We start from the raw sequence: 13,140 nt of genomic DNA, 5'->3' as shown, positions 1-13,140 counted from the left end.
TATTATGCAGGATCAAATGTGTGTGTTAGGGAAGTTTTATTCTGTGTTGATTTGATGTTTGAATGAGTGTACCCAATGGATTGAGTAGAAAAGCGTGAAAATATTTTGTGATTCAATGTTGCTATTGTTAACTAGTTTTAAGAAGCAGTCTGTACAGTGTTAACTGAAGACGAAGAATAAATAAATAAATAATGGTAAAAGATAGGGATAAATTTGAAGCCTGAAGGCAATGTTTCGAACTACCTATGTTATGTTTTTTTTTCTCTTTCTGTCAGGGCTTGAATTTTTCTCTAACTTATCAAACTAAAAGTTTTGAATAGAATTTCGAATTATTTTCAAAACTTCTTGCAGCAAGTTTAACCCTCTAATACCCAAATTTTTATTTTCGATCTAAATATCATTTTTAGTTATCTAAAATCGTTCTAAACACGTTTTGGGCAATGATTTATTTTTATTCGCAAATCTATGAATTTTGGTTTTTGATTTTTATAATTTTTATTTTTGAACATCCCTAAACTTTTTCATTTTTTCTTGAAGCCTCTTTTAGTTACTGATTTTTGGCAATAATAAAAATTCAACTTTTTATGGTACTTTTAACAATATTAAATTTTTCATATTTTTCTGGAAATATTTTTATTTTCCGTGCAATTAACGGAAAAACAGGTTTGAAATTTTTTTAATACTACCAAGCTCTTCTTTTGTGATAGGTTGATCATAGAAACATATAAAAGGTACGATTTTTTATATTACACGTTAAATGTACCCCGGGTATTTGTAGGTTATATAAGAATACAATTTTTCAAACAATTTTCAAAAATACAAAAAAGTTTCAACAGTCATAAAAAACTTTTCTTATATGCGTGTTATGAGTCAAGGTTTAAGCCAAAAATAAAATCATTTTGATTTCCGAGCTACGAAAAAATAAACAAAATTCCAAAGTGTACCCCGTCTAAAGGCGGGGTTGGGTATTAGAGGGTTAAGCGCTTGAACATATTGGACTCATTTTTTGTTTAGTAAATGAATCATGAATAAGTAAATCCGAATATTCTTGACAACAATGCTTTATTTATAAGAGCTTCAAATGTATCATTAGTTATCTAATCGGCCAGAAATTGAATAAGTAAGTTGAGATACATGCTACACATGTTAAGCTTTGTATCATACTTACCTTAAACTTATTTGCTTTCATTTTTATGAAGAAAAAAAATATAGATATTGTCGGCAGAACATTTGGAACGGTGGCAGATCTGTACACCCGCCTGAAACGTGAAGCGACAAAAGTGGTGAATGCATCAAAAACAAAGTACATGCTGATAGACGGAACCGAGCGCGACAGAGTCCGCCTGGGAAGCAGTGTTACGATAGACGGGGATACTTTTGAGGTGGTTGATGAGTTCGTCTACCTCGGATCCTTGTTAACGGCTGATAACAACGTTAGTCGTGAAATACGGAGACGCATCATCAGTGGAAGTCGCGCCTACTATGGGCTCCAGAAGAAGCTGCGGTCGAGAAAGATTCACCCCGCACCAAATGTACTATGTACAAAACGCTTATAAGACCGGTGGTCCTCTATGGACATGAAGCATGGACCATGCTGGAAGAGGACCTGGAAACACTTGGAGTGTTCAAACGAAGAGTGTTTAGGACGATCTTTGGCGGAGTGCAGGAGAACGGTGTGTGGCGGCGGAGAATGAACCACGAGCTCGCTAGGCTCTACGGCGAACCCAGTATCCAGAAGGTTGCGAAAGCCGGAAGGGTGCGCTGGGCAGGGCATGTTGCAAGACTACCGCGTCGAATCCGGTTGGCACAAGAAGGCGAGGAGCACAGCGAGCGAGGTGGCTTGATCAGGTGCAACAAGATCTGGAGAACGTGGGCCAAAATCGAGGTTGGAGAGGCACAGCCATGGACCGAGTAAATTGGCGTAACATCGTTAACGAGGTTTTATCAAATTAATTGATGTAACACCAACTAAATAAATAATAAATCTTTGAAATTAAATTTATGAAAACATTATTGAACATCAAATTTGTCTACAATCAAAACTAGTCTTAGTTTGAAATACTTTTAACCAAACTTTTCCTCATTCTACTAAAAATTTTAATTTTGTTTGACCATAACTTCCTAAATACTCGATCGATTCCAAATCTTTTTGCATGTTTTTGAAGCAAATTTAGTTGTTTTCAAACCTTCTTTACATTACATTTTTCTTAAAAATTGTTTTGACCAATCTATTCGACAAAAACTATCCAAAAACATGATTTTTTAATGAGGAAATCAAATTTCTTCAGATTATTTAAGTTTTTTCGCCGGAAATTGCATTTTTTAAAGCTTAAATTTATAAAGCATCCTGCCCTAATTAATAGTTGAAAAGTGAATATATTTTTAAAAATATGCAAACATAATTTTGTTTTAAAATTATTAACAAAAAAATGTTGCCAAGTCTTTCTCAAAGGTTTAACAAATGAGAAAAACCAGCTTTAAGCTTAAGAGATAATATTCAAGTAGCAAAAATTTAAAAAACTGGCATTTTGCGTTAAAAATCGTGTTTTTATGCAGTTTGTGCTTAATAACTTGGTCAAGACATTTTTTTAGTGAAATGTGATGTATGAAAGGTTTGAAAACAATTGAAATAGCTACAAAAGCATGTAAAACGATTTGGAATAGGTTTAGCAATCATGACATTATGGCCAAATAAAGTTGAAATTTTTAGTAGAATGAGGAAAAATTTGGAATAAATTAGTTTTGACTAAAACCTTTTCTGATTTTAGACAAATTTGATGTTATGTTCTACAAAGTTCTCATAAATTTAATTTTGCAGGTATGGATGCTAAAAGTTTTAAAATCGCCTGAAAAATAACAAAGTTATGTTTACTTCACTGAAGGTCATTTTCTATAACCTGAAAATTCACCTTCAAGACGCTTGCGCCACCTCTAAACGTTAATATTTTTGGCTCAGATTTAGAGGCTTCTCTTTTAATGTGATTTGAATTCAGTAGAGCACACGAATTTTTAGTTTTGAGAACTTTTGAAAAATAAACCGCACCCTACTGGACATAGACTCCGTACCTGCCACACGATGTAAGAATGCGAAAATTGCAACTCTGGCGAAGGAAGCTCGCACTTTATAACTGTTGAAGTGCTCTTGGAACACTATGCTGAGAAACAGGCTCTGCCCCAGTGATAACGGCATATGGAATAATAAGAATAAATTGGGATACCCTAACATTTGTCATCTCATAAAAGAAGTGTTTAAAATTATAATTAATTCAGTTACGTTTATTAAAATCCATGCATTTGTGTTAGTTCAACATTTGATTTCACTGTGTTTATTAAACATTCTCTTAGACTTCAACTTAACCTAATGCGATTCTGCTGATTATCAACAATATGACAGTAAAGCTTGGAAGCTAATGATCGCTATCCTACAAACTTTTAACAGCTATTTTCTTACAGTATCTGCTACGTACTGATTAAACATCTAACTAATCCTTAAATTGATGAAGTACCTTCTCGTAAGTCACTGTTCGCATGTTAAGCTTGTTGTTAATCTTCTGTTGTTACGCTTAGTTGCTAGACGGTTATGCTGCCACTCGTTGCCTTCGGGGAAACCTCAATCCGGTTCCACCTCTGGTATTATTGTTCCCTTCACTTGATGATCAAGTCATACTTTCCATAGTCCCGACCTACGATTGGAAGAGAATGGAATTAGATACTAGAATGTCATTATTTTCAATTATCATCGGTCAGTTACCTTCTTCCGCCAGTTGTTCCTGTTCGTCATCTTTGAGCTGTGCCCAACTGGCCGGACATCGGAAGCAGAGCACTTTACGTCCGGATAGTTCCCGCTTGATGCGTTGCCGCCACACGATCAGCACGAAGAATATCAGCACCCCGTGCAGGCAGTTGATGGAATCTATCAAAAACCTAAAAGCCAAACCGAACGACGGGCATTCGAGTGATATCGGGGAAATTAGAACGGAAACAAAGATTAGGCTCTTCAGAGAGCGTAATCGCCTGGAACATTAAAGTGCTTTTAAAGAGCACCCACTCAACAGAGATAGCATTGAAGAACACTGGTTCTCGCTCTTTGAGCATTTATTGTGTACCCACAAATCGATTTTGTCCCACTGACTTCAAATCTGTTATCAGAATTTTCGTAACACGTACAGTTTTTAAGAAACAAGTTTTCATATTTTCCTGAAAATACAACATTCCACAATAATTGGTAATATATGATTATCAAAATACATACATAACTTGTATGATTCAGCATAACATAAATTCTAATATATATTTTTGAATTATTTTTCCCAAAACAACATCAAAAGCAGTACAGTAGTTTCTTGATTTTATTACTGCTCATTTTTATATAGCCTCACTATGTCTTGCTTCTTTTTAGTATAGCTTCTCAATTGTCAATGTCATGGTAATTGTATAGTTTCCATTATCACTCGATTTCCGATTTGCTTTAGAAAGATTTGTAATAAAATTATATGACAAAAACTGCATAATATAAAATTACTCTTTTTTCGCGGAAAAAAATATAAAGTGAATTAAACTTGTTCTAAGAATGGATTTCGATAAGCAAATGCAAACACTTGTTGTAGAACAAAGAATTGAATATCCATGAAAATATGAATAAAAATCTCGTATTTCTCAAAAACTATGCGTGATTCGGAATATCTGCGAATAGAACCTAAATCAGCGGGCCAAAATCTATTATATCCAATTTAGATAATATCCAATTTAGTCGCCTAGTGTAACATCCAAACACACACTCACCAGAACCAGGACCGATGGAGGCGTCCGTCTTCCACGTGGAAAGAGATGATTTCGAAAATCCAAATAAGCCCAGCCAGCAGGAATAGCTTCAAGTAGAGCATGCATCTGGAATTGCGAAAAAGAATGAAATGTAAAAGGGAACTCCACGTCGTTTTGACACTTATCTGGCCGAAGAAGCAGTGTTCAATTTAGAATGGAATCAGGGCTGGGCCAGGCTGGCACTTACTTGTATCGGAGTGCTTTCTTTCGATCCGGGCTAATGTCATCGCCGCTGGCATGCAGATGATAGCTGGTCCACACGAAAAGGAAAATGTTGATACTAAGCATGACACTCAATGGCAGATAGACGAAGTAGGACTGCTCTCGTTCCGCTGTAAGAACGAATGAAGACTTAGAAAATTGTGTTGGGCTTGGGGAAAAAAAACTATGCAACTACGGTGAAATAGGACATAAATAGGAAAATGAAATCGAAATTGGATGCCATGAGCGCAAGATGTAATCGGTGGGTGAGGCGAGGTGGAATGAAGTAGCACATATCTTTGCGAAATTGAATTGCTACTGCATCCGCCGCTGGCTTGGCAATACTCTTTGACTTTACTCCACCCACCGTTGATCCAGGGATGGATTTCAATCGCTCGCTCGTCTATGATTATGACGAAACTATTTCCGCATTACTACACCCTTTCCACGTTGATATGCTTTTCGAATCCACGGGATCGCGAAATATCCTGTCAGATGACCATGACCGAGGATTCCAGGGGTGGTAGCGGGGCTCTGCTTAGAGGCTTTGTCACTATACTAATGCCAGTCTGTAAAAAGTCCTTATTTTTTGTAAGAGGTCTTTAAAGCCTCTTTTCTAAATCAAAATAAGGTGAACTCTGAAAATTCTAGAGGCTTCAAAAACTGCTAATGATACAAATAGCGGATACACAAACTCTCCCTATGATGATTGCTCGGATTTTTCCCAGAAGCTATTTCGGGATTTCCTTCAGATATTTTTCAGATTTTTTTTTCACAATTCTACCACCGAGTTCTTCGGTTGCCACTGTTAAAAGTTCTTCCAAAGATTCTTACCGGAGTGCTTCCAAGAAAATCACAAAAACTCTAGTGTTTTTAGAAAAACACCTACAAACACCTGCTAGAATTGCTCCAGGAGTTCCAATGCCAATTTTTCCTGTTATTGTCCCAACCGTTTTTACATCCATTCCTTCAAGAACTCATCCTGTTTCTTCCAATAATTGCTCTAAAATCTACTCCAGGGATTATTCGTGGAAATCCATCAAGAACTGTTACAGGAATTTATCAATCAATTCGACTTGAAGTTCCTTCAGCAATTTCTCCATGAATTTCAGCGGTATTTCATTTAGGGATTACTCCTTCAGTTTTTTCTACTTACTTTCTCAAGTAAGATCTCCACAGATTCTTTATTGTGTATTAACGGTTTCACACCAGCAAATACCACGGCAATTTATTATGTAATTCCTTCGATCATTCAATCGTGTGTGGATTCGCCTGATATTTTTCAAAGAATTGCTTCAGAAGTCTCATTCGATTTATTGGGGTGCCTACTTCCTGAAGGAAATATCTGGAAATCTTGGAAATAACAAGGATAATGTTCAGGGAAATTATTTTAAAGCAATTCAGACTACAATTGTTCCATGATCAGGGATACTAGCAGTGAAACTCTCCAGAGCTAACCATTTTTGAGCATGAAATTTTTATCGATCAGACCAAAATTTCTAGTTCATATTTCCAGTTCAGTGACGATCAAATTTTATCAGTAAGTAATTAAAAGCTCGACATGTACGACTTTTCGTTCAGAAAAACAAATTTGGACTTTGGAGGAATAATCTGGAATTCAAACAATATTTAATTATAAATTTCGAAACAATCATGTTTATTCAGAAAAATTAAAAAAAAATATATATATATATATTAGACAGTTTCACAAAAATAAAAATTTCTGGGATTCAACCAGTCACCCCCAAGTCCTAGTTGCAATACTAAAACAAACTACCAGACAAATTTTCATCCAATTTGGAGAAGATTAGGAGGTGCCTCAAGTCGAAATTGTGTTTTTGGCTATTTTTACATTCAAAAAATTCTACTGAGAATTTGGAAAAACGAAAATCAGAATAAATACCACTGGTTGAACGTATTATTAGTACTTTACAACTTTTGAGAACACTGTAAAACATACATTTCTCTACAGTTTTTGTTCTACGAGATTCTTAACCTCATGCCTAATCATAAAAGTTCACTCGTAGTATCATTCCTTTGTCATTTTTGAACATTATTGTAGTACATCATTTTTGTCTCCGAATTACAGATAAATTGTAAAAAATTGTCGAAAATACGACATTCCTCATTCCCCTGCATTTAGAGCTGCTGCCAAATGGCGCAATTGCTGACATGTTTAAAAATTGAAAATAGTAGCTTTGCTTTTTCAATGATGGATGATGATTGAAGAAAACATCTAGCAAATGTCATCAACGCAGTCGTGTTTCAAACAACATTCTCATTTGATGCCAAGCAATTACATATGTGTTATAGCCCCGAAGTCAAGCTTCTCGATTACCGATCTTGAGGATCAGAGTTTGATTCTTTTTTTCGAGTGAAACGAATGTTCATTATACGCAGCATTGAAAAAGGACTAAAGGCGCAAATCACTACTTGAGCATTTCTCTTCATTCACTTAGGAGTGGGAGATTTTTGTGAGTTCTATTGATTAAAACTCAGCCACAAGATACACTTTTGAATCGAACAATCGTGATGAAATTTGCTGGCCTCAAGTCATTTGGTCTATTGGAAAAAAAACACTCTAAATGAACTCCCGTAATCAAACTCTGAACCTCAAGATCAGTAGTCGAGAAGCTTGACCTCGGGGCTATATCACATATGTAAATGCTTGGCATCAAATGCGAATGTTGTTTGAAACACAATAGCGTTGATGACATTTGCTAGATGTTTTCTTCAATCATCATCCATCATTGAAAAAGCAAAGCTACTATGTTCAATTTTTAAACATGTCAGCCATTGCGCCATTTGGCAGCAGCTCTAAATGCAGTGGAATGAGGAATGTCGTATTTCCGACGATTTTTTACAATTTATCTGTAATTCGGATACAAAAATGATGTACTACAATAATGTTCAAAAATGACAAAGGAATGATACTACGATTGAACTTTTATGATTAGGCATGAGTTTTAGAATCTCGTAGAACAAAACCTGTAGAGAAATGTATGTTTTACAGGTACTTGAATGAACAGAAATCAATTTTATTAGGTCAAAACTATCTTTAATCGGCATACAGTGTTCTCAAAAGTTGTAAAGTGCTAATAATACGTTCAACTAGTGGTATTTATTCTGATTTTCATTTTTCCAAATTCTTGTTAGAATTTTTTGAATGTAAAAAATAGCTAAAAAACACAAATTCGACTTGAGGCACCTCCTAATCTTCTCCAAATTGGATGAAAATTTGTCTGGTAGTTTGTTTTAGTATTGCAACTAGGAATTGAGGGTGACTGGTTGAATCCCAGAAATTTTTATTTTTGTGAAACTGTCTAATATATATATATAAAATAAAATGTATACTAGTAGTAATCAATTATCCGCGGTTTTTCATTCAGAAAAAGCTCAATTATCTTCGAATTTCAGAATTGCTTAGGTTATTCGTGTTAATTTAACAATCGATTCAACCTTTTTTATTTTTATTTTTTTGAATAGTTGGGCTGTTTTTGCAGGTTATTGCATTACAATCTCCTAAAACAGTGGTACAATAGGGGGATATTCAAAACTGAAAAGACAATAGACGGCCTTTTTTTCAGTAGTAGTAAAAACGAATTCCTGAAGCACGGAAGATGAACTAAACTCAAAAAGTTATGTATTCACATTACGCTTGATTTCTAATCACTACTTTTTCGTTTCAGTTTCCCGATTGCAAGTAATTTACGTTTTTCATCATTTTCCATACGTTTTGACAGTTCTCGACTACCATTCTTCCATGCGTTTGTGTTGGAATTTCGAGAAATTTGAGAACCCAGCGTAGCGCGACCAGTGAGTGGAATACAAACATCCGTGTCGCCGCTCGGCGGTCAGTGAGAGAAACTGAATGTTCGAAAGGTTGTTGTCTGCACTTTTTGTAGCTGGCGCCAACTGTTAGCGTTTAGCAATGAAATAAACAGTCGTTACCCTATTAAGTACCTAGTGTTCATTGTTAAAGATTTTTTTAATTGTTTTTTTTTTTTGCTTGAGTATTGGCTTTTTTAACACACTTTTGGTTTTGTCTGTTCTACAACAATGACAAAATTTGTAGGAAAAGGGGAAAAATCGAACGAATACGAACTGTACTTTTTCCCCTACATAAAATCTGAGAAAATACCAAACCGCCTTCAGAGAAACATTTTAAAAAAGGCATGTTCGCATCCAATTGGGAGGTTTGTGCCATTTCCTGCTTTGAATCGAGTAAAAAATATGATATGCATAAGTACGTTGATGTACAGAAATTTTCAATAGAACTCCAGTTAAAGTTGGCAAATTTAACATAAAATTGACAATATCTTTCCACACTATTGCTTTTTAAATTACAGTTAATTCACCTTAAATTACTAATGAATTTTGACTTCAAATTAAGGTCTGCGATAGTAAAAGATTTTATTTCACATTATCCTCCAGAACAAATATTAGTGTATAAAAGGAACAAGTTTGAACACCAATATTGTATGAAATGGAATTCCTGAAAATTACATTTTCTTCAGATCAGATTCTGAGATTTCTGATGCTGACAGGTAAGTTTTAAGCATTCCTGTTTGATAAATAAAAAAAATATCATTGTTTTATGTCGTTTATACCATTAGCACAAAATTTTAATAGATGTACAGTGTTATATTTCAATTTAATAATCAGTTCTTGAACTATTTGAAAAAAAATACAATATTTTCAAAATGTTTTTTGGAACATGTTTGGAATCGTTATTTATGAACGATATCGGAAGCGAAGTTTTTTGAAAAAAAAACCTTGAAATATCAGGCATGTTAATTTCTGCAAAAGAATAGACACTAATTTTCGCGTCTTACTTCTCGAATGTTCTCAAAACCAAACATTTCTGTAGCTTTCTGAATTCAAATCACATAAAAAACCTCAAAGTTTGAGGCAAACATATTAAGATTTAGAGTTGACGTAGGCGATTTATGAAATCTTTGTAGAGCATAAAATTTGTCCAATACCAAAACTAGTCTTAGTTAAACGTAGTTTTCGCTAAATTTTCCCTCATTTTGATAAAAAGTATTATTTGTTCCATAACTTCATGAAAACTCAATAAATGCTATCTAACATATTCTATTAAGCTTGAAATAATTATTCCAAACACGTATGTTTTGAAGTTTTTCATCAAAAACTGCCCAAAAACAAGATCTTTTATAAAAATAAAAACAGTTGGCTGTTTTATAACTTTTCGCCGAAAATTACATTTGGAGTATTTAACTGAAATTTATAAAGCATCATTGATCCTTCTAATCAAATAGAGCATGTTTTTTATCAAATGCGAACATATTTTTGTTTAAAATTTAATTAAAAAAAGCTTGCTATGACCTTTTTTAACGGTTTAGAAATTGAGAAAAACCATTGCACATTTTAATTGCCTGATTCAAGGCTATTCATGCCTAAGAGCATGTTTTGTGGGCTTCGTGGTCGTGCGATTTGTGGCGTCAGCCATTTAGGCGTATTGTGAATGCCACGAAGCGTGGGTTCGATTCCCGCTCCAGTCGGTGAAAACTTTTCGTCAAACGGAAAATTCATCATTGGGCTACTGGGTGCTTTGTGTTGTCCATTGCCTAGTGTTCGTGACTGCTTTGTATGTGCAGCCTTTGGCTGAAGACGGTGTAAATTTTCTATTTTTTTAAACGTTACAACCTTACAACACTTTCGGCTCGAACTTTGAGCTTTCTCCTTTTATGGGACTTGAATTCAGAAGAGCACACGAAATTTTTGGTTTTGAGAACTTTCGAAAAATAAGCTGCACCCTGTTTTTTACTAGTTATCTCAGAAATGAGTCTACACAATCCTCCAAGGCTTCCTCAAGCTTCAAGGAGTTTCTTGTAGGAGTTTATCAGATTTTTTTACATATATTATGTTAGGATTTTCTTCATTTATTTAACAATTTGTTGGAGGCATCTCTGGAAGAATTTCTGGATAAATTCTTTGAAGATTTTGTCGGAAAATCTCTGGAGGAATTCCTGACGACACTACTGAAGTCACTTCGGAACATCAGAATCCTTAGAGAAATTCCTGTTGAAATTCTTCTTGAAGATGGCCCTAACTTTTTTTTGTCTAATCTTCACAACTACACAGCCCTCAAGTTCTTCTCGGAGCCAACATCTGGTATAATTTTTAAGGCAGAAAGGCTTGCTGGTTGGTAAGCAGACTGCCTATGTATCAGGCGTAAGGAAAGACGTGCTATAATGATGCGTAGGGCGACGGTTTTTTTTTGTCCGTCTCGGGTTCTAGCAAATGCTGTGAAATGTATTAGATCAACTGTAATATATTAAGAGTGAAAGACAGAAGCAAGTGAAATATACAACTGCCATGTATGAGGAAAGAGACAGGCCTTTGGTTGAACCCATGACCTTCTGCCGATCCCGTTTTATACCAGGTCCATCGCCATACTAACCAAAAATCTTGAAATAAATCCTAGTGAAATCGATGAAAGAATCACTGAATAAATTCCTGGGGGAGTTTCACGAGTAATTTCCGGAAAAATCTTGGAGGACTTTCTTATGGCCTCTCTGGTATTATTTCTGGCATTATAAGATTATGTTTTTATTTTTTGTAATATTGTTTTGTTAATTTTTATGTATTCTGAACGAAATTCTAAGAAGAACTCCTGAGGAAGCCCGTGAACAATCACTAAATGAACTCCTGAAAAAAATGCCGGAATACCTGAAATACCTGATGAATTTTTAGGAGAAAATCATGAAATAGAAAAACATGCAGTAATACTTGCATCAGGCATTGCAGATTTCGTTCTCTTTTGAATTTGAAGCACGATCAAATCAAGTGAAGTAAAATATTCGATATATACCGGTTCATGATCGGCAATGTTTCGCAAGTTGTAACAAGCTTGGGCCCAAGTTGTAACAAGCTAGGGGCCCAGATAGCCGTAGCGGTAAACGCGCAGCTATTCAGCAAGACCAAGCTGAGGGTCGTGGGTTCTAATCCCACCGGTCGAGGATCTTTTCGGGTTGGAAATTTTCTCGACTTCCCAGGGCATAGAGTACCTTCGTACCTGCCACACGATATACACATGCAAAAATGGTCAATTGGCATAGAAAGCTCTCAGTTGATAAGCAGTTGGGACGTAACGCCAGAAAGAAGAAGAACAAGCTTGATAAATAACAGCAAAGAAGCAGAGCCCCAAAGAGAGAGCGATGATAAAACCCATTATTTTCGCTTATTTACGTTACGCTCCTAATTTAATCAGTGCTGTAGCAGTACACGATAAACAAGGTCTCATGCGGTGCTGCGAATCATAATTGTTACAGAGAGTGAAACGTGAGAGACACTTTCAGTTCTCTCAGAATTCAATTACCGACGAGCATTAGTACATTAGGGTTCCCAAAAAGAATCTAAGAAATATCTAATCGGATTCTGTCTTGAAAATCTTTATGAACACTGTTATCCTAGCAAGACACTGTTTCGCTACCATCCCTGAGATGCTCCACATGCTCCAGTAACCAACCCACCCCATCCGAGAGACCCCATCGCTATAAGTATGGTAATTTCGCACTTTATCGGTTCGATCCATAAACACATTCAAGGAAATTGTATACTCGTATGCAGATCCGTGGAAACTGAGGAAAAGCGAGTAGATACTTACTCCGGAACCAGCAGGATATTTCTCCGAACGTCGGATTCCGCATGTGGTAGATGTAGACCATGACCGTCAAGGTGAGCGCCACCGTGTGTGCGTAGATGTGGTTCAGGACGTACCATGCCTTCTCTCGGATTTTCCACCGCCGTGCGCTGTAATTGATAGGGGGGAAGAGAACGTGAATTGGGGAGCGGAAAATCGTCCACGGGTAGAAAGGGGGGAGGGGGACAATGATTTGCGATTTACGAGCGGTCGATTCCCATCAACCTAAACGCGCTCTGATTTGGCCAAATCTGACTAAGCGATGGGATTTCTGACTGTCTGTTTGTCTGTTTGTCTGTTTGCGTAGGAAATATGGTATATCCGCTGTGGCGCACTGTGCATCCGAGCATACACCGCGTTTGTCATGCTGGGAATTATGTAAAAATCTAGGCTACATGCCTACGTCATTTGAATGATGACCAATCGCAGCGGAACCTGACTCAGCCATT

General features: G+C 36.0%; 2 protein-coding genes across 3 annotated transcripts in view; one reads left to right on the top strand and one right to left on the bottom strand.

Moving 5' to 3' along the window:
• Window positions 1-13,140, top strand: part of LOC5578530 (intron-binding protein aquarius) — a 303,684-nt gene that overhangs the window by 136,898 nt on the left and 153,646 nt on the right. The gene's annotated exons all lie outside the window — the stretch shown is intronic.
• The window catches only part of LOC23687580 (probable G-protein coupled receptor Mth-like 1), a 108,944-nt gene continuing 99,059 nt past the window's right edge, over window positions 3,256-13,140 (bottom strand). Inside the window, exons 5-9 of one of the 2 annotated variants that reach the window (XM_021837323.1) lie at window positions 12,656-12,801; window positions 5,009-5,153; window positions 4,783-4,887; window positions 3,752-3,924; window positions 3,256-3,683 (exon numbers count right to left, since the gene is read on the bottom strand). In XM_021837323.1, coding sequence (XP_021693015.1) covers window positions 3,646-3,683; window positions 3,752-3,924; window positions 4,783-4,887; window positions 5,009-5,153; window positions 12,656-12,801 — 607 coding nt within the window. In that variant the 3' untranslated portion in view covers window positions 3,256-3,645. The remainder of the gene's footprint in view (window positions 3,684-3,751; window positions 3,925-4,782; window positions 4,888-5,008; window positions 5,154-12,655; window positions 12,802-13,140) is intronic. The other variant, XM_021837324.1, reaches the window with a different exon arrangement.

The sequence above is a fragment of the Aedes aegypti genome, chromosome 1, assembly GCF_002204515.2.
Source record: "Aedes aegypti strain LVP_AGWG chromosome 1, AaegL5.0 Primary Assembly, whole genome shotgun sequence".
Taxonomy (NCBI): Eukaryota; Metazoa; Arthropoda; class Insecta; order Diptera; family Culicidae; genus Aedes; species Aedes aegypti.
The sequence above is the reverse complement of the archived record's forward strand: the minus strand, read 5'-3'. Positions and strand labels throughout refer to the sequence as shown.